Source organism: Penicillium coprophilum (genome assembly GCF_028826855.1).
Source record: "Penicillium coprophilum strain IBT 35676 chromosome Unknown utg000004l_segment0_segment0, whole genome shotgun sequence".
NCBI lineage: Eukaryota > Fungi > Ascomycota > Eurotiomycetes > Eurotiales > Aspergillaceae > Penicillium > Penicillium coprophilum.
The window spans coordinates 2216977-2241880 of NW_026622723.1; the positions used below are offsets into that span (position 1 = coordinate 2216977).

Sequence of the window (24904 nt, forward strand, 5' to 3'; positions counted from 1 at the left end):
CTTGAACTGAAGTTTTCCTACACATAATCATACACGGATTAACTTCAAAAACAATAGAAACATTCCACCCACCACAACTTTTAGTATTCCCATTCAAGGAATTGCCCAGCTGGATACAGCAGCATAGAACCCAATGCCAGCCCCAACAAGTGGTAGCATAGCCCTGATCAGATTCAATTTCGCCCAATGCTGCACAAGTTTAACCACCTCGCCATCATCCCTAGCCCGCTTCGCCTTCTCCTGCGGACTAACCACCATGCCTTCAGTGCCCTCAGCGCCAGCCGCATCATCGCGCTTTGCGTGAGCCTTGAGTTTGGCATTCGTCTTCTTCATAGCTGTCAAAGTGAAAGGTACAATGCTCATCGTAACGCCCACAGCGGCCAGATAGCATGTGGTCCAGTTGGACCCAAAGAAACCCAAAACAGGGGTAGGAGAGTCCCGCAATTCCCAGAGCGCATAAAGGTTTGCAAGGGAAGATACTGCGGAGATACCGGGGAAAATCTTGCTGCCGCGATCATACAAATCAAACCACTGGTGTGTCAAGTGGGCGGTCGGGGTTCCTGGGGTGTCTTCGAATGGCAGTGTCGCACCGGGCGGGCGACGCTCTGGAATGAGGATGTTGGGAATGCTCATGATCGACAATGAAGCAATTCCGCCTTGTTTACTGTGAGTTATCTGGTCATTCTGTTGTCTGGTGCTACTTACTTGCTGCCATTGCACAGCCAAGCGTCCCAATTGCCTGGGCGATTCTCAGGTCTGTGCCCATTGTGTGACTTCTCTGGTATCTAGAATGGACTCAGGAAATAGAGTTGAAGTTCCCGCATGTTACTTTTATAGTTAGCATATGTATGACGTGAGTGCCACAGACGGATGCGGTCGGATTTTGCGAGCTCCCTCGTCACGGCCTAGTGACTGCATACTAATGTACCTAGTATGATACCCAAAGTTAACGATTGATAGATTCTTGATGCTATACAGCCCTATACATTGTAGATCCGGAGACTAGGGACAACTCCGATCTGCTAAGAAATCGGCCGCCTCTGACTGGACAATCCTGAACGTGGGGTTCTGGGGGTCGGACATCGGTGCGAGGCTCCCGAGGTTGTGTGGGTTATATTTCTAGTCAATTGCGTCTGCAGCCTCCTCTTTTTGTTTGTTTCTGTTCAAATTCGCAGTCATGGATTTCTCCAAGCCAACGGAGTCTAGCACTCTCAGCGAGGCCAAATATATCAACTTCCCTTCTTTGCCCGCAGATGCGAAACATCCGGATGGCTCCCCCGCACTCAATCGTCACTCCCATACTATCACCAGAGGCCATGATTTCCCCGGCGCACGAGTAAGTTGACAATAAGAACATCGTGAGGCCTACTACTAATCGCTATAGGCTATGCTATATGCCGCTGGTGTCCCAGATAAAGAAGCGATGGCCAAGAGCCCACATGTCGGTATCGCCTCAGTGTGGTGGGAAGGAAACCCGTGCAACATGCACTTAATGGACTTGGCCAAGACTGTCAAAAAGTCGGTCTTGGAACAGGGAATGCTTGGGTGGCAGTACAACACGATTGGTGTTTCGGATGCAATCACCATGGGCAGTGAAGGTTGGTTGACTGTTAATGCTCACCGCCAACTTCGATATAGCTAACCCTCGATAGGAATGCGATTCTCTCTTCAGACCCGAGAAGTCATTGCCGATAGTGTCGAGACCGTGACCTGTGCCCAATACCATGATGCCTGTATCGCCATTCCAGGCTGCGACAAGAACATGCCCGGTGTCGTTATGGGCATGGCTCGCCACAACCGCCCCTCCATTATGATCTACGGTGGAACTATTGGAATCGGTTACTCTGAGCACTTGCGGAAACCCATCAATGTCTCAACATGCTTTGAGGCTGCGGGTGCCTACGCCTACGGTACTCTGCGCCAACCTGATGACGGTGGTGACCAAACCAAGACCCAAGATGAGATCATGGATGACTTGGAAAAGCACGCTTGCCCTGGTGCCGGCGCCTGTGGTGGTATGTTTACCGCAAACACCATGGCCACTGCTATTGAGTCAATGGGTCTGTCACTACCCGGCTCATCCTCCACGCCTGCTGAATCGCCATCCAAGATGCGCGAGTGCGTGCGTGCTGCGGATGCTATCAAGGTTTGCTTGGAGAAAAACATCTGTCCAAGGGACCTATTGACCAAGCGGTCTTTTGAAAATGCGCTTGTCATGACCATGGCGCTGGGCGGTAGCACTAATGGTGTTCTTCACTTCCTGGCTATGGCTCGGACGGCTGGTGTTGACCTAACACTGGATGACATCCAGCGGGTCAGCAACAAGATTCCCTTCATTGCCAACCTCTCGCCCAGTGGAAAGTACTACATGGCCGATCTGTATGAGATCGGAGGTGTCCCATCTGTCCAGAAGCTGTTGATCGCAGCCGGTCTGCTCGATGGAGATATTCCCACTGTGACGGGCAAGACGCTGGCCGAGAATGTTGCCTCATTCCCCTCTCTGACTGAGGGCCAGGATCTGATTCGCCCCTTGGACAACCCAATCAAGGCGAGCGGCCACTTGCAGATCCTACGTGGTAATCTTGCACCAGGCGGTGCCGTCGCCAAGATTACCGGCAAGGAAGGGCTCCGATTCGTCGGCAAGGCCCGTGTCTTTGATAAAGAACACCAACTCAATGACGCCTTAAATGAAGGCCGCATCCCACGCGGTGAGAACCTTGTGATCATTGTGCGTTACGAGGGCCCCAAGGGTGGGCCCGGAATGCCGGAACAGCTGAAGGCAAGTGCCGCGCTGATGGGAGCCAAGTTGACCAACGTGGCGCTCATTACTGATGGACGGTATTCGGGTGCCAGTCACGGTTTCATTGTCGGTCACATTGTACCTGAAGCTGCCGTGGGTGGCCCAATTGCGCTCGTTCGCGATGGAGATGTCGTCACTATCGACGCTGAGACCAACTCACTTTCAATGGATGTGTCGGATGAGGAGCTTCAGGAGAGACGGCGTCTGTGGACCCCTCCCTCACCGCAAATCACTCGCGGTGTGTTGGCCAAGTACGCACGATTGGTCAGCGATGCATCACAGGGAGCCATGACAGATCTTTTTTAATGAATCATTATGATATCCCACTTAATGTGAATGTATCTAGCATATATCGCGGCAGTTGAAATGATGTTATGATATATTCTACCACATTCCAGAAAAGGCATAATCATTCGATATTGATATGATCTTCGTGGGCCCGCTTGAAATTGGCCAGTAGTAGTCATGAAGCCACGCATGCTGGCCCCAGGGTTAAGTCCAATATCGACCTCTCGGGAATCATGTACATATATGGTACGTTGTAGGCTATAAGGGAGTAAGGGATATAGACTATCGGCAAAAGAAGATTAAATTATCTTAAACTATGGAAGATCAATAGATGATACCTAATAGTGTATATTCCAAAAGTACTTCTTCTCCCATAGTAAATGCCATAATCAAGCAAGTTCCTGCCCAAATTTGTGGCTGCAAGACCCAAGTGGGGCTTATGGATGACTCACCCCCACGCCGCTCCTCCCGAGGCTGTGAGTGGCCGAAGCTGACCTCTCTACTTTTTCTTATCCTCGCCACTCAAAGGTTTCAACGTTGTCGATCTAGTCCTCCTTATTGGTCTCAAGCCTGTTTGCCCTATATTCAAAGAGTATCGGGGGCACCGTCGCGTGGTTCTTGGCAAAATCCCTATCGGGGGGCTCTGAAAATAGCCCACGCCCCTCCGGTACTTAATCATGGGGTCCGACGCTATCTCCGCCCTCTACGACTCGTTGACGTCTCAATCCAAATCCTCAAGTCTCGCGGCTGTCCTGCGATTCTTTCACTCAGTGCGTGCGGCCGCCCAAAACGCTTCTTTCTCCTCCATCGCCAGCTCCTTCCGCGGCTTTCACCGCAATGACGAGGTGAATTGGGGTCAGGTTGTGTTCTTAACTACCTGTGTAGTCGCCATGACTGGGTGTGGTTTGTTGTCTTCGCTGGCGCGGCGCAAGCGCTCAGGTTCAAACCCTTCCCATGCGCAGCGCGCCGCCGCTCGCAAGAGCTTAACCAAATCTTCGAAGATTCTGAGCTCCTCAGAAGAAGAAGACTACGAAGATGAAGACTACGATAGCAACGCATCGCTGCGACACGGAACCAATCCCAACTACAAGAAGAAAGATTGGCCGTCGGACACTCAACAGCAAAGCTCCGATGGTAGGTGAAGAGCTCATATTTCACTTGGGGCCTCGGTTAACAATCGCGCAGCATATGAAACGGACCCTGGCATTCTCAGAAAATTCACCACATACAACTCCTACACTACATCGGTGGCTACATATCCCGCTATTCGCACATTCTACAGCCCGCATCCACACCTAGCTCGACTCCCGACCAAACCGACTCCTATCCCACTGATCGTGGTTGTTCATGGGTTAGGCGGGTCCTTGGCACAGTTCCACCACCTCCTAACCAGTCTGTCTAATGTCAGTTCGTGCTTTGGTATTGATTTACCTGGATGCGGCCTGTCCAAGTTTGCGCCTACGGATTGGAATGCATATACCGTGGAGGCTTTATCCGAACTATTAGCTGAAGCCATCGATCAGCACCGGGATCGGGAGGCTGGCCAAGAAATCATTCTAGTTGGACACAGTCTTGGATGTTCCCTGTCTGCTCTTTTGGCTTCGTCTGCGTCCTCTATTGGTGCAAAGGTAAAAGAGCACATAGTTGGCCTTGTCGCTATCTGTCCTCGAGCCTCACCCCCATCTGCGGAAGATACTACCAAGTTTCGCCGAGCACTCTATGTCCCCAGTGTCCTTTTTGATCTTTGGCGTCGCTGGGACAGACGTGGAGGCGAACAAAGTGCCAGTGTTATGCGGATGGTCGGTGTCGCTGCCGACGTGGAAACGCGAAATCTGCAGGTGCGCTACAACAAGCAAAGTCGGACGCCGGTTTGGCGACGCATGGCGTGGGGCACACTTCCCAGCTACGATAATGGCAACCACCCAAGTGGTGGACTACCTGGCCAGGAGGTCTGGGCGGGAATTCGCATGCCAGTTCTGTTGGTCGCGGGAGAAACGGATGCTGTGACCAAACCAGTGGAGGTGCAGAAGATTTTGAACTTCTTTGGTGATGCTTCGGCCCATACAACGATCGACACCACTGATAGCAGCATCATACCAGACGCTTCTCGAGTCCATGACCAGATGTCAACTTCAGCCGACGATCTCGTCAACGAGAAGGTGCAAGGTGTGCAGATCTCTGAGAAGCATCTGGAGGTTGGCCAGCGGAAGCGAGTGGTCAAATCGGCTATTTTGCCGGCACCCGCATCTCATGCACTTCTCTATGACCGGGCAACCTATCGCACTCTTGCAGGGATTATCCAGGATTTTCTCTCGTCGAACATTGATAAACGTCTCGGTCTGGGCTGGCAATTACAGCACATGAATACTTCTGGGAAGTGGGATGTCAAGAATCTCGCCAAATGGAAAAAGGTCGCCCCAGTCTCGGAACGAATTGCCAACACATTTGTTGCGATGAAGATGCTGCGCGAGGTTGACGAGGAACACAACCCTACAACTTTCTCGGAAAAGTACCGTGGTCGCATATACGCTGTTATAGACATCAGTCATGAAAGTCCCGTCTACAACCCGGCCGAAATGGAGAAGGGTGGAATCCGCTACTATAAGCACCCGACTGTATCCAAGATTCCTCCAACTCCAGATGAGGCACGCGACTTTATCGCTCTAGTCAATAAATTGCAAAAGCAAATTGATGAGGAGATAGAGCAGCGTACGGATGAAGAGAAGTCTCTGCCACGTCCAGTGGTCGGAGTTCACTGCCACTATGGCTACAACCGCACCGGGTTTTTGATCTGTTGCTATTTGATCGAGCATCTTGGTTTTGGTGTGCAAGATGCCATTGATGAGTTTAACCGCTGCCGACCTCCTGGTATACGACATGGTCATTTTATTGACACTCTGTTTGTGAGGTATTGTGTTGGACTGCAAAGAGCGCCTACACTGTAATTAACAAGGATTTGGGCATTGGAACTGGGAGTTGGAACTGGGAGCGACGACTATGGATCAAGGTTTTAGGAAACGGGGTACATCTTTTAATTGTTTCAAAGTTACGAATAATGAAAACCGGCATGGAATAGATGTTAATTGGTGCATCACTAGAACAAGAAAAAATGAACTAATGAAAATAATCTTTCATCACGGACTGTATGTCAAATAATGCACGCCTGGTATATAAGGCATCAAGGGGTGTGGTTGTGGAGCCTTAGAAGTCAGGCACAAATCGGGCCCCATCACATGACCCAGCTTAGGGTACGGCTAACCCAAAATGGACAAGCGAACGGCACACAGACCCAACCCGCCCAGAGTTGTGTGTGTCTTGAAATTTTGAGCGACTCTTCGACTTCGACCCTGCCCACCTCGACGCCCAACGCCTCTCTCTCTCTAATCCCTACCCTTCGACCCCTCGACAAGTCGCCAAAATGGGTGGTGTTACCGTTCGCGATGTGGACGTAAGTGTCCTGCTCGATTTTAGGTGATCGGTCACCAGCTCTGGTTTGCATGATGTGGACGGTTCGTTTCTGGATGCACGGATACCACAACATCGGTCGGATCATATCGCCAATATGGAAATGCTTCGCACGGATTACGCATACAGTGGGCGAATTGTTTAATTGCCTATCGGAAAAATGTCGAATATCGAAGGATGTGCATGCATGTTTTTGAGGGGCGAAATTTTGATAGATTTGTCTATCTGTTGGTATTCTCTCTGGAATATTGGATACAAAGACTGCATTCTAGCGAATATCCCACACGACGAATGATGAACTGCTTCCAGAAACGAATCCGACACATCTGCAAATCCACAGACTTTGACCGATGCACGCGTATACTGATGAGCCACAACTAACATCTCACTTTTCTCACCCACACAGGCGCAGAAGTTCATCTCTGCCTACTCTGCTTTCCTGAAGCGTCAGGGCAAGCTCCCCATCCCCGGATGGGTTGATACTGTCAAGACCTCTGCCTCCAACGAGCTTCCTCCTCAGGATGCTGACTGGTACGACCGCATCAAATCACAAGCCACCAAAATTCGAACAACCAGTTGACATTGATTTTTCTAAAGGTTCTACGTCCGCGCCGCCGCCTGTGCCCGTCACATCTACATGCGCAAGACCGTCGGTGTCGGCCGTCTTCGCAAGGTCCACGGCTCCACCAAGAACCGTGGTGCCCGTCCCGCCCACCACGTTGATGCCTCCGGCTCCGTTGACCGCAAGGCCCTCCAGGCTCTTGAGAAGATCGGTGTCCTCGAGATCGATGAGGAGAAGGGTGGCCGCCGCATCACCCAGAGCGGTCAGCGTGATTTGGACCGTATTGCCAAGACCACCGTCGATGAGGAGGAGGAGTCTGATGAGGAATAAACGTATCGCAACAATGGGCTTTTAATAGTTCGGGGATAAGTCGTTTGTTTTTGTGGTTTTGTCTTCGCTACGGCGGCAAGATATTGGAAATGACGACACAAAAATAAAAATTCGGAGCTTGCGGTCCCGTGCGCGACTTACGTTTGTTTCTTTTTTCTTGTTCCAACTCCATATTTTTTTTTATCTGACGACCAGACGGGGCTACTAGCGGAGAGAGATATGGGCGGTGCAGAGTGCATGAGGATGAGGCATCATTATCCGGAGACTTGAACGAGAGAAGAGAGCGGACGAGACGGTCTACACAATCCTTCCCCTCTCTCTCTTGTCGAGGAGAGGGGATTCTTTTCCCCTTGACATGTTTTTATGAACTCCCTCACCTCTTTAACCCCGATCAACCCTACGGCGTCTTTGTCCCTTTTTTCTCTCGTGGTCTCCTGGAAATAAAGAGCATGTCTAAACACTTCAAAACTGTTCCGTCCTCTCTCTGTTGTAGGTGTAGATGTAGGTGTCTGTTGTCATTTAGCTACTTGGTGGAGCTTTCGCCCTGCACATTATATAGATCAACGTTTCCCAAAAGTCCAATTTATATCATTGCTATTGAATTTATGCAACTCTTTTTCATATATGTACAAGACAAGTCTAATGGTCACACTTCAATCCGCTTTATTTCTTTCCAGTTTGAGCCGCAGTATCCTAGAAGACAACCAATCAGCACCACAACTATCACAGCTAGCAGCACAAGGATGTACTCACCAAGTAAACCTGATAAAATTGCATCTTGATATTATCGTCCTCCTTCTGAGGCGCAAACACAACCCGTCCAGCCCAAGGCACATAAACATCATTATCCGGGTTAGCCTTGAGTCTATAGTTCACTCCACCGTACAACATGATCTCATCATCGCTGCCGAAGTAGATCTGTACCGGCGTGTGTCTGCGTGAAGCAACATGTGTCCAGAGGCCCTGACGAAGCGTGAGAATTGCTATTATAGGATTGGTCTGGTTAGCTAGAGTTCAACCCAACACAGATGTATATATATTTTGTGCATCAAAGTGGAAATCAGGACCGGAATTGGTTATATGATTGCGCAGAGTTAAAGGGAGGGAATTGGATAGCAGCATACCGCTTGCGCCCTTGGCCTCCTTTGGTCCCATAATGAGTGTCGCATCTTGGGTGAAGTACTGGACGTATTTCTCGTGCAGGGACTCGGTGTCGCTGGTGCGATAGAAGTCTTCCATGAATGCGACGAGGGCGGCGGCGCGCGGTGGTGCGCGGGTAGCGTCGTAGGTGATTTGGTAAGACATTCTGGGTTTAAAGGAGTTAGATTTGCAGGTTGTTAAAAATTAATGAGATGGTAAATTCTTGCGGGATATGTCTACTTCATGAGGGGAAATGTCGGAAGGGACGCATCCGATCTTATCGAGACTATAGATCAAAGTTTCCTGAGGTCGCTTTCTACAATTTTATATGGACCAATGAGGATGATATTAGTACACCAAGTATATGTTGTAGATACTGATATATGTGAGGTATGACTTGATCAAAAAGAGTAAATAGCTCACATAGTACACGAAGTTGGAGGTCCACGGGTGGTGCTCCATATTTCGGAATAGCATCGGAAGTGGACATCCATACCCACAAACGATGCTCATAGTCATCCATTCAGAGATTTGTACACTAGATCGTGCACTTGACCGGGATATTATGGCAGATAATAAGTCCACAGGTAAATTCACGCAGGTCCTTATCACAATCATGGATTGACATATTTCTGATGTATGAAATAGACATGCCTACAGTAGAATGTTTATACTTCGACAGTCTTGCCTGATATCCTCATTCTCGCCCTAAATAATACCCCAATACAAGAGCTTCGTGTACTGAAGTTTGAAGAAGAATCACTGGTTGTTCCTAGCTAAGAAGAGAGATGGGGAGGAGAAGAATATTGCCGGAAAGGGACAAAGGGAGCATACAGGGTATCTCAATCTTCTTTCCCATAACAAATGCACATGTAGATCTTTCTCCTCACATCATACATTGCTTAACATAGGCCTCTCGTCACGATCTTTGTAATCGCCCTCCTTCATATAACCATTTTGAAGCGCTTGACGATAGGGCGTCCGTGTATAGACGTAACCTCCCCCATAGTCCACCTCCAATGCCCGACGCATCACTTGCCCGACCGCTTCCTCTGTATCGCTGTGAGCTTCTCGCCATCGCCAGTCCTCTCTTGGTGAGTACTGTGTACGAACAGTAGTATGACCAAAGTCGATCATAGTCATTTTATATTTATATTCGGAATCCAAATCGTTGGCTGGGTCGGGTTGCACGATCAAGCATCTTGGGCTCGCCTCGTCATTGAGGACCCCATGGTGCATGATGTTGTTGACAACCTCGATAGCATTGTCAATAATGGGCTGCCATCATTTCCTTGGGGCACGCTCTGCGATGTCGGGCAGAGGGAATCCTTCGATATATTCCATAAGAATCCCAGGGTGTTCGAAAGACCGACTAAAAGACTGATCTTGGGTGCATTCTGGCCCAAGAATCTTGGTGCTTGCAAAAATTCGGGGGGCATGGATGCCTTGGATGTCTTTCATCGCTTTGTATGCTTGGACCTCTGATTCGTAATGGAACTGCCTTGCCTTAAGAGTGGAGATATATCTCTTGACATAAAGGAATTCATTCATCTTCGTCCTCTCCTTCTTCATTTCCAGATTGGACGGTACTCCGTACATCCATCTCAAATGTTCAGATAGCTGAAAGGACGCCAAAAAGAAAGGGGCAAAGTGCAAGGGGAAACGGAGAAAATGGTTTCTTTCATGCAGAATGCCGTGCGAACTGTCAGTTGAATGACCTATTCTCCAACATGACCTCGTGTATAAAAAAGTCACAACAAAGACACTATGGGTTCAAGGGTTATAAGTGAGTACAATCAATGTTGTGTTTATTTGTCGGTTACGATCCCTAAATAATATTCCAGGGCGAACTAAAACACTGAAAGGGAAGAAGGCAAAGGGCTCTAGAGCTTTTTGATCATTATTTTAGCATCGACGGCACTATCAGTTCTACATATCAAGAGTTCAACCTCCAGTTGACTACAATCCATGCTGTATCTTACTGTGAGACTTGGGGTTTAGTTGCTATAATAAAGGGAAGAACAGGAAGCTTTGTGTCTGTAAACAGAAAGTTACTTTTATTTAGGAGCAGTAAACGGACTTTTTGTCCGGTGATAGAAATGACAGGCCAAGGCTTCAAATGATATAGTGTTCAAACACCATCGAAGACACTACAAAGAGAAGGGAGTCTGAAGGGACACTTGAAACGAGGCTACCGATGAAAGTTCACAAAGAGAAGGACTAACAAGCTCTTCATGTTGTCTCTAAAAGAAGCATTGATGGGACAGATCTAGCTTCGTGGGTATTATAGATCTAGGGAGCCAAAAAATACAAATCCCTTTCTCTGTACTAAACACTAAATCATTTTGTCTAATTCTTAGGATCGAAGTAATCTAAAGACAATTTCAACGCACGGCATTGTTCCAGTTCGTCCAAATCCCTCATCCCAGACGGCCACTGAAGCAACCGAAGCTGACTCCCTTTGCCAAACGGCTCCCACAACCCATTCGCCTCAATCTCCCGAGTTGTATTACTATATCCCCTTGCCTTCAAAAAGGCCAAATCAGGAGTAGGTATACCTACTCTCGCAAAACTCGCCCAAGAATCTAGTACATACTGCCCGAAAGGTAGATCGAACTCATCCCGGAACGGCAAACCCTGACGACGGAAACTGCCAAACACGTAGAACAGCTCGCCAGAATGGCATTTAAAGTACTCCTTGCTGGGGTCACCATTTGGGAACTCCTCTGTGATAGGAGCGTTGCACACTGGGGCATTGGGTGACCAGCCTGGCATTTGGTATGAGCGGTTAAACTCGTAGTAAAAGATATCGGGGAAGATATGAGTCCTTGAGGCTGTGTGTGCAGTCGCTTGGTCAATGCATCGAAACATTCCATCTGTGGCTATGCGAGAGGATGTGTTGAAGATATCAAGTGTAGCATTGACGGTTGATGGTACAGGAAATAGTTGGCTTGGGTAAACTGAGTCACTAAAGCCTGATTCATTGAGGAAGGATTTCAACGTTTGTCCCACTGCAGGATAACCAATCATGGCAGCGCCATCATCTCTCATTGTACCGATCATCAAAGGCACATTGGCAGTCGATGCTGGGTTTATCAAATCCAGCTCTGAGCTTCGGAGGTAGACGCCATCGACAACCAGATACCGCGCCGAGTCAGCAAGATTGGCAATCGTTGACGCGGGAAGCTTTCTCAAACACTCGACGGGTGAAGCAGCATCCGTGCAGTTTGTTTCGTTGAGAATGGCATTCCCCACAACTTCCATCTGCTGCGCGATGGTATAATACTTCGAGTAGGTTGTGCCATAAGCCAAGCCACCAAGATTACTCTGCATGATTGCACCAGCAAATTTACCTCGTGCGAGCGGAGAAGCAAGTAGTGCCCGCACTGAGCCTGCACCGGCCGATTGGCCGAAGATGGTTATTCTGTCTGGATCTCCGCCGAAGTCCTGGATGTTTCGACGAACCCACTCCAGCGCTGTGGTCTGGTCTGCCAATCCGTAATTACCGTTGGTTTTACCATCATCTAATGCAAGAAACCCCAGTGTTCCCACGCGGTAGTTTATTGTAACGACCACAACATCGCCTCTCGAGGCTAGATTACTACCGTCGAACGTGGGGTCACTGCCAGTGCCGCCAGTGAAAGCTCCACCGTGAATCCAAAGCATCACAGGTTTAAGATGGCTCTTTCTGACTTTGCGGCTTTGGGGAAGATAGGGAGACCAAATATTGAGGAACAAGCAGTCTTCTGAACCAGTTGTGCCTTGTGTGCAGTCAGAGCCATAGTCGAGAGCAGAAGCTTTTTTGCCAGTCCCTTTATATAGTCGGGAATAGTCCCACCGTCGGGGCTGTTTAGCGTAGCGGATTCCCAGAAAGCGGAAACTGAATCGATCCCGGAATCTGTGGTTTGTTAGGATAGATCGCAAGGTCAGGGAAGTACAATTTCCTACCCGGTAAGATATTCCTCATTGGAGTGAACAGTCACCTGCCACTGAGCACTTGTATCCTGAAATGTACTGTTGGAGAAGGGGGCACTTTGTGTGCAAAGCACAGGCAGTCTCTCGTTTGCAGATGCTTTATTCACCCGACCATTTGCATCGATGGTCGACAGTTTGCGGTGGTCCGAGGCAGTCCAAAAACGTTGGTTGCGAGGGTATTTGCCTTGGTATACAAGATAGTCCAAGTCACTTTTGATCTTTTTGTAACTGGAATCAGTGCCCCAAAGAACCTCTCCAATCTTTTGGCAGCTTTCAGTGGCTTCTTGCCATGGTTTCGCGTCGAGCACCAGAATTCCTGAATCTGATAGTGGACTTTCAGTTTCTTTTTTGAAAGTCAGTCCTCGAAGTCATGTTCTTAACTCAGTGACTATGCAAACCTAGCAGATCATTGTGAATGAGAATGGAAATATCGGAGTTTAAAGACTTGGGGCTCGCTGCTGCATTTGCGGTGATTGCCAGACAGAGAAATGCAAACCCATAGTAGACCATTATGGCCAAATACGTGATGATTCGAAGTAACCTCCCTTTCAACTATGGGAAGCACACTTTACGCCTATTTAACCATTTTTCTTCTGGTGAATTATCGAATTGTCGAATTATTTAGGCACAAAAAACCCCCGCGTCGGGAAAATGGCCTTGGTAAAATAGGCGAAGATGACCATTTATCCGATCAGACGGGTTTAGCCTCATCTTCAACGTCTTGGTTTGATAGGATATAAAGCTTGTTTTATCCATAGAAAAGCTGTCTATACGGTATAGGATTTCCCTCCTTTTTCTACCGTCTATAGAACCAAGGGGAGAGATATCTAAATGGGACGTAGAAAGACTACATGAAAAGACTCAAAATACTAAAAAGATATCACAAAGCTGCATCGGTAGTCGATCATTGTCTAGAATCATAGAAAATAATGTGTGTACAGAGTAGTGAAAGCAGCCGTGATCCTCCGCAGGGATCTTCCCCACAAAGATTCCGAGACATGAGCATGAACAGCATCTCCCAGATACAGCGCTCAAGATTTTGGATTGCTTGTTACTAGCACAGTCATGGAGAACTCAACACGATCAAGGGGCAGTCTACCTCCTCCACCCCCACCTCCCCCACAGAACCCTCGGTCAAAAATATCACCCACAGTCCTAAAGATGCGAAGCACATCTCCCAGCCACTTCTTTCAATCCCAGATCCCCCGACCTCAACCCCAAGGTCCTGCTCCAAAAGGCCCATACTTCTTCTACGGCTCACTTCAAGACCAAAATCTACTAATAGAGTTGTTAAGTCTAAAACACGCCTCCCACTTACGACCCGCATACATCGAGGGGTACAAGTGTAAGCTCTGGGGACACTACCCAGCTCTACTTTCTGGCGATCTCGGCGATACCATCACAGGGGCTGTGTACGAGGTACTGACCATTGAACACGCAGAAAAACTAGCGGCTTATGAGGGGCCTAGCTATACAACTGTTGCATGCTCAATTCGGTATATGGATGGCGAATCTCCAATGCAGGCAGAGGGGTACGTGTTTCTCTTCGTGGGAAATATGCGCGACCTAAGTGAGGGGTCTTTTGACTTAGAGGGTTGGTTGGGGAGAAGGGCAGGAAGAGATAATTGAGGGAGACGTGGGGTGCTCAGACTTCGGTATCCGAAAGGGGAAACTATAGAATGTACAGCGCAGAGTCACAATGGTTATCGGTACTTCTCATTTTTACCCTGAGTCAGCTTATTGATTAAATACTGTTTGATTACATGTACCTATAAGCATTAGGGGAGCATGACCATCCCCAACGCGGATGTCGCCCTGGAGGGGCACATCAAGGTATAATCAAGGCACAGACAACTCAAAAGACCCAACAACGGGCAAGTCAAATCTTCAGCTGTATCCTGATTGAGGGGTTATCATATAGAATGGTAGAATGGTATAGAAGGTGACATGCAGAGCTCGCATCTACTTCCCGCACAATGGAAAGGGAATGGCCGAATTGCGCAAGCCCACATTTTTCCAACACTCCAATAATAAACCCACAAGTCCACAAGTGTGCTGGCTATGTCGTACATGGACCTCGCGCTAGAGCAATGCATTCTTCGGGGCAAAGGCTAGGCGACCAAGGTGTCAGCTATGCAGGATTCCTTGATAAGACACAGGACGAGCGTATTATCCCTTATACGGGTGCACAAACAGACGGGAATAACCTTGGAATAAAAGCGCTCAAGCCAAGATTGTCACGGGTACCAGTGACGTCAAGGGCCAGAGTCCAGATTATAGTGGGACCCGAGGAAAGTGGATGTACCCAGTACATACCCGAGTACTTAATGTGCGCGTACTCAATGTTCGGAGTATATACAATCTCAGTACAAGCTACACGGTCATTCAAGTTCAATGGACACCGAATTCGAAAGAAGATGGAGATCAGAATGACATCGACACTCGTGGACGATACAAGGGTACAGGTCCACGTGCCCTGATTATCAGCCGATAGGAAAGCATAGGGTTACGCCCTGGAGAACACTGCAAGCGTTAAAAGGCGCACGAGCACTGAGGATCCTCATGAGTGGCCGATAACAACTTGGCATTGAGGGGTTTTTCTTTTCTATTACTCAGATATCTATGACTGGATTGACCTGATCGACTCAGGGATGAAGATTAGTGTGAACATCCGGTGTATTTGTAGGATGTATAGCATGGATGAACCGAATCAAATGGGACTAGGAAGTTATATATATATCTATCTCACTCAAAGAAAGCAATAAAGCAATAAAAAAATTAAAAAAATACAGAGTAATAATGTCGTAGAACAATCACAATAGTATAGAGCCGGAAGCACCCGGTGACAAGGCGCCAATCCACGCGCTTTCCTGAGATTACCTAGGTACCCTTGGACCTGGAGTACAAAGATCTAAGTCACTTCCAGGGCCTTGTACCCCTCCAAACTTATCTTTCCCTTTCTCTTCTTCACACACATCTTGTGATATTCGATCTCGAACTCTTGGGACCTCGTCACCTTGGAATCTGCTCTTATCGCGACTATCGCTCTCCCCTTGCCGCGTCGCATCCCCTACGTGGATTCAAGCCCTAAACAAGTTGGCCCCAACTTCGCTACACCGGCTACAGTGTCTCTTTGTCACTGTGTGTGAAAGGTTAGTTACTTGATCTGGTCTCTTTCATTCGGAAACCATTTCTGTTGCCACCCGATCAATCCGTGGTACTTCTTTGTCGCGTGTTAGAACGTCTTCTGACTCATATACCCCGGGTTGCGCGCTTTAGGTTCTGATCCTTTCACAAATTCATTTTCAATCCATCATGGCTTTCCAGACAAACTCCAGCATTGCGATGGCCCTTGCTGGTAAGACTGCTTCTGTTGATATCCCTCAGCGCCGTTCTGGCCTGAGTGGCAACCATGTGCCTACGCGACCCGGGATGCCTGCGATGCTTCCCACGCCACCCAACTCCATTTCCCCGAACCTCCCTCCTCAGACCTTCAAGCAACGAGTGGCCCTGTCGCCCGGATCGCCGCTATCGACCGTCCCCCAGTTGGACTCTGATATTGATCTCGAGGATGCGGAACACGCCAACGATCATCATGTCTCCCTGCCTGTCGACGACCTCGACAGTACCGGCGCGATCACCCCTGCCATGCTATCCAAGTACCATCTCCCTGAGATCTTACTCCAGCAGGGACCTTTGGCGATCCGCCACGTTATGGGTCATCTGACAGCTTCGGTCCCTGGCTTTTCGCATATTCCCCCCCGCCAAGGCGCGCAGACTGGTGGTTGCTGCGTTGGAAGGTCGAGGAAATGGAGGAGAAGCAGGTGGTGTTCAAGGCGACGTCGTGTTCGAGAAGATTGGTTGGGGTCGCTGGGACGCGCGACGTCGTGGTGAACCTGCTCGCGATCGTGGTTTGAACACTTCGTCGTCGCCGCCCTCGAGTGTCGCAGGCTCCTTCCAACAGCGTGGCCTACAGATTCAGGGTCAGTCGGGCTGGCAGGGTGGCAACCGTCATCCATACCGCATGAGCTTTGCCGAATCCACGGCATTCTCGTACACTGACGATTACGGTATGCAAGGGGACCTCGACATGCTGGAGCACGAGGCAGACAAAATGTCTCTCGATGGTGACGACGGCGAATACTGTTCTTCGTCGGAGGCTCCCGATGAAATTCAAGAAAATGAGTGGGTTGAAGGCGATGATACCGATGAGGAGGACTGGGCACAAATTGGTGCCGACGCTTTGCGCGCCCGCTCGATGAACAACAATGGCAATTTCATCAACAGCCACGTCGCTGCGCGCGCAAAGCCTCAGCCTTCTGGGATTTTCCCCGCCACCTGTCCATCTGTGGCTAAATTGCCACCCCGCACCTTCGACATCCAAGAACGCGCGGCTGTGGAGGCGCTCCTCTGCCTGGGCTCCATGTAAAGCCCCCACCCTCATCATGATCGGCGTTTATTTCTTTGAACTTTGGCGGGATACACTTCTTTTTTTTCCCTTCATATTCACGGCCGTCGAAGCTGGTCTGGACCGCTTTTGGCTGTGACCTTTCGACAATTCCAAAAAAAAATCCAAAACCAGGAAATTTGGTTAGCTTGCAGTGCAACTACCTCGATTGATAGGCGTTTGGTTTGGACCTTTGTGGTATTGGGTTTCCCAGATGGCGTTCAAGTCTTCACTTTTCTCTTATGCCTGATACGAAACAATTTGTCATGACGTTTCAGGGTAGCAGTCCCGTCGTTGCTACCACTATGACAACACCAAATACCCCTTCTCTTCTCTGCTCACTATTTATTTTTTACGTGGGTTGGCTCACAGTACTATTTTCTGTCGACCACTCTCACCCTGGCGTTTATCTTTGCATTAGTCGAGTCGGCTACCACTGCTACAAGACTCGTGTTTCTTTCTTCATACTTCGGACTTTTCTAATACTCTACTTTGTCACCTTTTTCTTATTCGTTTTCAATTTCAATAACTCCTCGATCGTCCTTGGAAGATCTCAGCCATTCAGGGGGAGGCTCCGGTCATCTTTATTGATTGCACTGACCCTTCTGACTTGTATGGAATCTCAGTCATCTTCACTGATCCAACTGAGATGTTGTCTTCTTCCTCTCTCTCTTCCTCTCCCTATCTCTATTTGTCTGTGTTTCTCTTTGTGTGCTCTACGCATAGTCTGTTGTACATTGCAGGTTCATCGCCCTTGCATTGCCTCTGAGGGTTGGGCTTTAGTCTTTGAGGCTGAATACTCAACGCTTCAGCCGCGGATGGGATGGAGGTACATAGGCAGTTACCTATCTAGTTTAGAAACTAATCCGTCGCAGATCCTGCGCGGCTCAGTTGCCACTTCTTTTCGCTTGTAAACTAACCTGTCCTAGTCGTAGGCTAGATGTTATTACAATCGAGTCCAAATACTAGAGCTTAACCAGGAAGCTTGATTTAGTCCCAGCTACTTTATACCAAAGCCACCAATTATCCTGAAATAAAATTTCAATCAAAACATCGATATAAGATATCATTTAAACTAGACTCAAAACACAACCCCAAACTCCATCACCCAATTTGATACTCCCATCATCCCTCAAAATACCCGACATTGGTTCACAATGGAGTCCCTTAACCCACGCTGCAAATTCTCAACCAGTGACCATAATAAAACATAGAAGACATGGAAAGCCCCCGAACCTAACCAATCCTCTTACTCATGAACGTCATTAATCTTCTTCCAAACCCCCTTCTCAACCTCCGCCAACTTATTCCCAGACCACTTCATCCACCCCTTCGCCGCTCCCAAAAACCCCTCCTCCTCTTCAGGGAAGATACTACTCGCCCCACCCCCAGACCCAGCCCCGGCACCGTGGTGCAACGGCAGAGTCTGTGGACGAGCGTGCGAGCCCGCGTTCGTCTGGTAGACAGACGAGTATGGCGAGGAGGTTGAGTTCGGCACTGCCGTCTGCGGACCTACGGTGGGTGCATTGTAGGAGTAAGATTGTGTGTAGCTTTGGTTTGTTTGCTGGGCTGGTGGGGGTGGCGGTGTATAGATGGGGTCGTCGGGTTTGGGGGGTTGAGGGTGGAATGTGGGTGTTGTTGCTGCTTCTGGTGGTGCGGATGGGAGGGCGCCTGGTTGAGGTGGGGGTGGGGTTTTTATTGTGGACGTTGCTTGTTCTGGGAAGGTGGTTGTTGGTGGTTGTGCTTCGGGGACGGTTGGTGCTGTTGCTGTTGGGGTGGGCTGTACTGGTGTGGCGCCTGGTTGGGGTGGTGGTGCTGAGGGTTCAGGATCGGCGGTTGTGTAGATTGGAGGGTTTGAGGGAGCTGTTGCTGTTGCTGTTGTTGTTGCGGGTGCTTGTGGAGGTTGGGAGGGTGCGTTTGCTAGTGACTCGATTACGGTGGCGGGTTCGGGCTGTGAGGTTGTTGTGTGTGTGCCCTCTTCCAGGTTGGAATTTACGGGCGCTGAGTTGTAGGTTTTGATACCAGTTGGTGAAGACATTTTGGATAGATGGTGTGGAAGGATTAAGTGTCAAGAGTGAAGTGGCTTTGTAGCTTCAAGGAGCTTAGACGTCATTGCTATTGCCGCTGTGGAGCCCTGCCGCATCGGGACGCTTTTGATAAGTTTTTGGCTGTTGCCTGTGAGGTATTGAAATACTAAGATGAACAAGGGGGTTGGGCTTAAATGGTTGAACCTTTGCTTGCTATTGTTTGGCTATGCGGACTTAGCTGAGGGCAATGTACTTGAAACCTCAATGCGTTGAGGGCCAAACGATCAATTAGAGGACTCTGGTCCTGCAAGACTTCTGAATAGCCCCTGATAGAATGTTTTACTTTTATGCTTACAAGGGAACAAATTGAAAAAACGAAAGAGTTTGCAGGCAGTAAAGTACATTTGGGTACAAAAAGGAAGAATAAACCATTCTATGCTTCAAGATCCTTCAGACCCATTTCTTGACGCATCTATCTTTTGACCATCCCACATCCTCGAATTCCACGCCCAGTGGTTACACTGGGGGAGGTGTGCATCCCCTATTCCAGTATAACTACAGTGGCAAGAGACTCACATTTCTGTGAATGGCTTAGAACTTCTTGCCGAGGAGGAGGAGCTGGGCCTTGTCGTAGATGGACAGGACACCAGCACCGGCAACACCACGGAGGATGTTGGCACCGGCACCCTTGAAGAGAGACTTGACACCCTCCTTGGCGATGATCTGGCGGGCAGCATCCATGGAGGACTTGTACTTAACGGCCTCACCAGAGGTCATCATCATGCGGCGGCGAACGGTGTCAAGAGGGTAAGAGGCAACACCGGCACCGGTGGTGACGGTCCAGCCGAGCAGGAAGGAGGCGATGAAGGAGCCCTCGAGAGGACCGACGAGGAGAACGGGCTTGATGGAATCGTACATTCCGAAGTAGAGACCACGGTAGACGACAATTCCGAGAACGGAGGGACCGAAACCACGGTAGAGACCGGCAATACCATCGGAGGCAAGGGTCTTGCGGTAGACATCGACGAGACCGTTGAACTGGCGCTCACCGGAGCCCTTGGAGGACTTGGCATCGTTGGCCAGACGGGTACGGGCGTAGTCCAGGGAGTAGACGAACAGAAGGGAAGTGGCACCGGCAGCCTGAGGGTCTTGTTAGTTGTTGTCCAAGCGCGAGAAAAAAATTTGGGTTACATACACCACCGGAGGCAAGGTTACCCATCATCCACTTGAAGTATCCATCGCGGTCCTTCTTGTAGGCGAACATGGACTTGTAGGTGTCGCGGAAAGCGAAGTTCAGGGCCTGGGTGGGGAAGTAACGGATGACGTTGGCAGTGTTTCCACGCCACAAAGACATAACACCCTCAGCAGCGGCAGTGCGCTTGAAGCAGTCGGTGATGCCGTTGTACTTGCGGTCGAGACGACCCTGCTTGAGCATCTCATCCTATCGATCGAGGCTGGTTAGATACTGGATGAATAGATATATTGAGATGCCGACTGTCACGGGCCAAAGGAGAAAAATTTTTCACCGGCTGTGATCAACGCAAAATCACAGATTGTGTCCAAAGTTGAACCTCAAAAGTGAATTGCATTATAATCAAGCGTGATATTCCGTCTCTAGCCCATTCCAATCGGTGCTTGACGGGTGGTAACCAACCTGGTTCTGGATCAGGAGCTTGACACGCTCAATGGGGGCAGCGGCGGTCTTGGAGACAGCGGCGGAGACACCACCCACTAATACACAGTTAGTATCAATATTCGAGGTCATCAAGCTAGCAATTGCTGATAGTTGCAGGCATCAAGCATGACACGTACTCAGGAAGTCGACAACGAAGCCCTGTGAAATTTGTTAGCTTTCTGGCTTGCTTCAATTCACAGTGCGATAGCTATGGCTGATCCTTGAGGTCGCAGAAGTGAATTCAATGACAATTTGATGGACATTTCATCGCATCTCGTTCTGAATCTTCACGCGACCTCAGGGACAGCTCACAGGGAGATACTCACGGGCATGCCGAAGACCGACTTCTCGGCCTGGTTAACGTCACCGGAACCCATTTTGAAGATAGTGCAAAAGAAACGGGATGCAAAAAAAAAAAGAGAGGAGATGGAAAGAGTGTCAAGAAGAAAGAGACACCAGGGATAATGAGGAAGAAAAAGGAAGAGAGAAGGCGGGAAGGGGGGCCAAAAAAAAAAAATACTCGACCGCCGGGCGCTAATACCCAATCAGGAAGCCAAAAGGGTTATGTTACTGTATATTACAGTCATTATACTGTATTGGTTTGCCTCTTGCCGATATCTCCCGATCCACTGAAAATTCTGCAATCTGGCCAGCTGGTCTTGATATTGGGTCTGGACGGTGCTATGGGTATGTCGGGCTCTTTTTTAGTCTCTTAAATGGATCACTCTGTCTCGATTTACAATATAACGTCCCATCAATTGGCTTTTCTGCCTTGGAAATGAGTCGATATTTCATCTTTTCACTTTGATCATCGACTTCCTGTAGTCCCGAGCAACGGTCCAAGCGCCGGTGCATAGTACCGTAGGGGTACGGTGTATATTTCCCTGTCCAATGCCGGATCTCCACTCCCCGGGGCAACCTCCTTTTCCCAGGCCGGGTATCCGATGGCAAACGGGGCATAAAAATTATATCTCGGTCTTGCCACCGACGTAGCTATTCCCTACCAGCCCTGTGTATCTGGGCTTGAGTGCTCTCAAATGTGTCGCTCTTGATTAGTTGTTAGAATTAGAATTCAAAGGACCCCATATCACTGGTATGCGTACTCCGTACTTCGTACAGAGAGAGGAGTCTTTGTTCGTCTCGGACGAGTGGATTCTCCCGAAGTATCCTCTGCGCCCATATTCTTTATTTCGATTTCTCACTGAGATGATCTACGTTGTCTGAAGTAGCATGGATAACTCAATTGAGCAAATGTGATCCCTCCCAAACCTTTGAGACATGTGAGGGATACCTGGGCTTCAATGCTGATATGAGACATTTTTGTCCTTCCAAGTTATCGTGATGTCGCGGGTACAAACTTTAAGCTGATAGATCGCCGCATGGACAATGTACCTAGGTACTTCACATGTTGAAAAAATGTCACTCAATGGCACAACTTGGCTCCACTTTTCTTGGTGCTTGAGGAAATGTTTGTACAGATTACTTTGTATACCTCCATACTTTTTTTTAGCTGTTAAAGTCATCATAGCAGTATTGCAAGCTTAGTACGGAGTATAGCTGCACATGTTGAAATCAAAATATCCCCGAGGTTCGCCCCAGCAACCGCTAGCGCCTAAGTGGACCCGCATCGCATGGGAGCTTTCCGCTTTGGGAGCTACCGAGTCCTACAGGTAGTATATAGTATATGGGCCTGAAAGAATGCGCGAAAATAATGCTTTGTAGTAGGAATTTGAAGATTTGTATACTGTTATACAATGTTTGGCTCATTGGCGATGAACTAGAGTCGCAATCTTAAGTTTTATGTTCCGGCTCTCTGAAAATCTGCAAAAATATATATCATGAGAAGTATCAGCATTTACTGCTCCCTATGCCAGTGTATCTGCATTTTTCTTGTCGCATTTTAATTACTTCGAATTGAGGATATTTACAAATAAGATATCACAAGGAAATATCCTTCAATACCCAAGTGGACTGTTCAACTTGAACGGGGGAGATTTTGGTTCATTTCATAAATTATTTTGAAAAAAGCTATGAACAATGGCAGACAGATGCAACACGTCTAATGCTTCTTTGACCTCTTTCTCTTCTTACGTGAGCCATCCCCTTCTCTAATATCAACTTTAGCTTCACCAACAGCCTCCTCAGGTTGACTAGGTTGGACATCGCCGCCGAACTTGAACTCCGGTCCATTCTCATCACCGAAAGTGTCTTTGCGCCACTCCCGAAGCCGAGCCTTCTTGCCTAGCCTCTTTTGATCGCGTCGCTTCTGCTCTTCTTCGCGGAAGGTGGCCAGCTTCTTCAAACCGGCGAACTTGTTGAGTTGTGTGTCGTCTGCCATGAGGATATCCCGTGCCGTCAAGCCAAAGCTTTCAGGTGAGGTTTCACGGTAGCGGAACTTTGTGGCGTTCTTCTTTGTAGCTCCAGGAAGTAAGGTGATATCGAGATCGAGGTTGCGCTCAACCGCATCATCAATGCGAAGACGTTCTTTGCGGGCCTCACGTTTCTGCATCCGCTTCTCTTCGGCCTTACTCTTCTTTTTGGATCCAGAAGCCTGGTCGTCATCTTCGTCCTCGGATCCTGATAGATCGACTGTGGCCTCCGCTTCATCCTCGTAGTCTGGGATCAAGTCGTTGATATCGATATCGTCATCCCAGGTAGGCTTCTTAGGATGCTTCTTCTTTTTGCCTCCCTCATTCTCACCGTCATCGCCCTCCTCCACAGCGTAATACTCCTCGCCAAACCGTTTCTGCATCTCTGATTCCCAGTTTGAGTCATCCCAGGAAGCATCCAGGAAACGAGACCAGTCTTCGTCCGTGAATTGTGAGGCACGAAGTCCCGCAACCTCCTTGATCTGTTCCACCTTCTTCTGGAGTTCCTCAGTCTTCAGCTTGCGAAGACGATTCTTCTCAGTTTCGCGCTGCTTCTTCTCCTCTTCCTTGAGTGCGCGTTCGGCGTCACGAATCTTCTTACGGGAACTCTTCTCCTCGCGACGGACCGATTGCTGGTTGGTGAGATCACGAGAGTGGGTGACTATCACCTCGTTCAGCTTGTTGGGGTCTTCGAAGCGGAAATTGTACGCTTCCTCCATAGCGTCCGCGCGCTCGACATCGTCATCATCATCCGAATCAAACGGATGCAGCTCTGGCTTGTCTGTGGGGATCCAGGCTCGTGCTGACAAGAAGTTGGACAGGAAGGTCTCGGGGTCTTTGTCCGCATTCTCAACATCGACTTTGATATCAGATTTGGACATCGAGATATCCTGACCGGGCTTGCGGACCATGAACTCGTCGGCATCTTCCATATCTTCGTCGGATTTGTCTGCCGCTTTGTGCATCTCCTTGACAATAGCATTCTTCAAGTCGGCTTGCTCTTGGGCATAGGTCCGTGGGATATTTTCCTCTTCGGCTGGGTTAACACCACTCAGCAGATTTTTCGTATGGTATTGTCGTAGCGTCATGGAATTTTCCTTAGGGCCCTTTCCGATATCGGCTTGCTCTGGGTCGTACTTGGTGTAAAAGCTGGCGTCTTTGTCGTAAACGCGAGGATCCTTGGAGCGAATGGCGTTCAAAGTCGCCGCAATTTCAGCATCTAGAGCTTCCGTAGCAAGCTCTGCATCGTCATCCTCTTCTTCGGAGTCGGAATCCTCAGAATCTTCGCCTGGGCGGTTTCCAAGACTGGAGGACTTGCCATACTTTGATTCCACTGTTAACGAAGGAAATGTTAGCATATGTGGTCAAATCACAACAATTTCGAGTATAAGTACGTACGTCTCGCAACTTCCTCTCTCTTCTTGTTGTGTTCAAATCGACGAGCGTATTCTTCATTGATCTTGAATCCAGTATCAGGCGACTGCTTGCCGAGGAGAACTCCACCAGCATCATCCCCAGAGTCGCTATCACTATCCTGGTCCAAGAGCTTTCGCATCTTCTTAGAAGGAGGCTCCATTTTGTGTGATCAGGTATATGATTAGAGGTCGACTCGGTGAAATCCCAAATTGGCAGAAAGAAAAAAAACCTCACACCGCCTTTCAGCAAACCACCCTCTTGATGCCTTAAGGACCAGGCGCAAAGGCATGAACCTGACGTAGCCAATTAGGATCATCTCGTCCCCAGAGGCTCAGGGCTGAGGTCTCAAGCAAAGTCAAGACAGCTACAAGTCAAAAACATCATACACGTGGGCTCTCTCAAGTTCTTGA

The 24904-nt window shown here is 48.9% G+C and overlaps 11 protein-coding genes across 11 annotated transcripts; 4 read left to right on the plus strand and 7 right to left on the minus strand.

The window, feature by feature from the left end:
- Window positions 1–93: 93 nt before the first annotated feature.
- Window positions 94–766, minus strand: N7500_005251 (anthrone oxygenase family protein; the record flags this gene model as incomplete). The annotated part of the gene is made up of 2 exons (XM_056676396.1): window positions 94–656; window positions 706–766. The coding sequence occupies 2 exons, from the start codon at window positions 764–766 to the stop codon at window positions 94–96; spliced, it is 624 nt and encodes a 207-aa protein (XP_056531396.1).
- Window positions 767–1177: 411 nt separating this feature from the next.
- ilv3B (putative mitochondrial dihydroxy acid dehydratase) lies at window positions 1178–3106 on the plus strand (the record flags this gene model as incomplete). The annotated part of the gene is made up of 3 exons (XM_056676397.1): window positions 1178–1336; window positions 1385–1598; window positions 1653–3106. 3 exons carry the CDS (start codon window positions 1178–1180, stop codon window positions 3104–3106), a joined length of 1827 nt encoding a protein of 608 aa, XP_056531397.1.
- A 659-nt stretch (window positions 3107–3765) lies between these two features.
- N7500_005253 (RNA 5'-triphosphatase domain-containing protein) lies at window positions 3766–6033 on the plus strand (the record flags this gene model as incomplete). The annotated part of the gene is made up of 2 exons (XM_056676398.1): window positions 3766–4222; window positions 4274–6033. The coding sequence occupies 2 exons, from the start codon at window positions 3766–3768 to the stop codon at window positions 6031–6033; spliced, it is 2217 nt and encodes a 738-aa protein (XP_056531398.1).
- A 473-nt stretch (window positions 6034–6506) lies between these two features.
- Window positions 6507–7445, plus strand: N7500_005254 (40S ribosomal protein eS19; the record flags this gene model as incomplete). The annotated part of the gene is made up of 3 exons (XM_056676399.1): window positions 6507–6536; window positions 6960–7084; window positions 7151–7445. The coding sequence occupies 3 exons, from the start codon at window positions 6507–6509 to the stop codon at window positions 7443–7445; spliced, it is 450 nt and encodes a 149-aa protein (XP_056531399.1).
- A 663-nt stretch (window positions 7446–8108) lies between these two features.
- N7500_005255 (uncharacterized protein) lies at window positions 8109–8750 on the minus strand (the record flags this gene model as incomplete). The annotated part of the gene is made up of 3 exons (XM_056676400.1): window positions 8109–8138; window positions 8199–8428; window positions 8570–8750. 3 exons carry the CDS (start codon window positions 8748–8750, stop codon window positions 8109–8111), a joined length of 441 nt encoding a protein of 146 aa, XP_056531400.1.
- Window positions 8751–9476: 726 nt separating this feature from the next.
- N7500_005256 (uncharacterized protein) lies at window positions 9477–9824 on the minus strand (the record flags this gene model as incomplete). The annotated part of the gene is made up of 1 exon (XM_056676401.1): window positions 9477–9824. The coding sequence occupies one exon, from the start codon at window positions 9822–9824 to the stop codon at window positions 9477–9479; it is 348 nt and encodes a 115-aa protein (XP_056531401.1).
- A 1110-nt stretch (window positions 9825–10934) lies between these two features.
- On the minus strand, window positions 10935–13070 carry N7500_005257 (uncharacterized protein; the record flags this gene model as incomplete). The annotated part of the gene is made up of 3 exons (XM_056676402.1): window positions 10935–12483; window positions 12534–12903; window positions 12959–13070. The coding sequence occupies 3 exons, from the start codon at window positions 13068–13070 to the stop codon at window positions 10935–10937; spliced, it is 2031 nt and encodes a 676-aa protein (XP_056531402.1).
- A 2805-nt stretch (window positions 13071–15875) lies between these two features.
- On the plus strand, window positions 15876–16989 carry N7500_005258 (uncharacterized protein; the record flags this gene model as incomplete). The annotated part of the gene is made up of 2 exons (XM_056676403.1): window positions 15876–16295; window positions 16330–16989. The coding sequence occupies 2 exons, from the start codon at window positions 15876–15878 to the stop codon at window positions 16987–16989; spliced, it is 1080 nt and encodes a 359-aa protein (XP_056531403.1).
- Window positions 16990–18256: 1267 nt separating this feature from the next.
- On the minus strand, window positions 18257–19045 carry N7500_005259 (uncharacterized protein; the record flags this gene model as incomplete). Its single annotated transcript, XM_056676404.1, has 1 exon — window positions 18257–19045. One exon carries the CDS (start codon window positions 19043–19045, stop codon window positions 18257–18259), a length of 789 nt encoding a protein of 262 aa, XP_056531404.1.
- Window positions 19046–19625: 580 nt separating this feature from the next.
- N7500_005260 (putative mitochondrial ADP,ATP carrier protein (Ant)) lies at window positions 19626–21086 on the minus strand (the record flags this gene model as incomplete). The annotated part of the gene is made up of 5 exons (XM_056676405.1): window positions 19626–20174; window positions 20230–20475; window positions 20689–20765; window positions 20847–20868; window positions 21036–21086. 5 exons carry the CDS (start codon window positions 21084–21086, stop codon window positions 19626–19628), a joined length of 945 nt encoding a protein of 314 aa, XP_056531405.1.
- Window positions 21087–22768: 1682 nt separating this feature from the next.
- Window positions 22769–24654, minus strand: N7500_005261 (KRI1 family protein; the record flags this gene model as incomplete). The annotated part of the gene is made up of 2 exons (XM_056676406.1): window positions 22769–24411; window positions 24477–24654. 2 exons carry the CDS (start codon window positions 24652–24654, stop codon window positions 22769–22771), a joined length of 1821 nt encoding a protein of 606 aa, XP_056531406.1.
- Window positions 24655–24904: the final 250 nt, after the last annotated feature.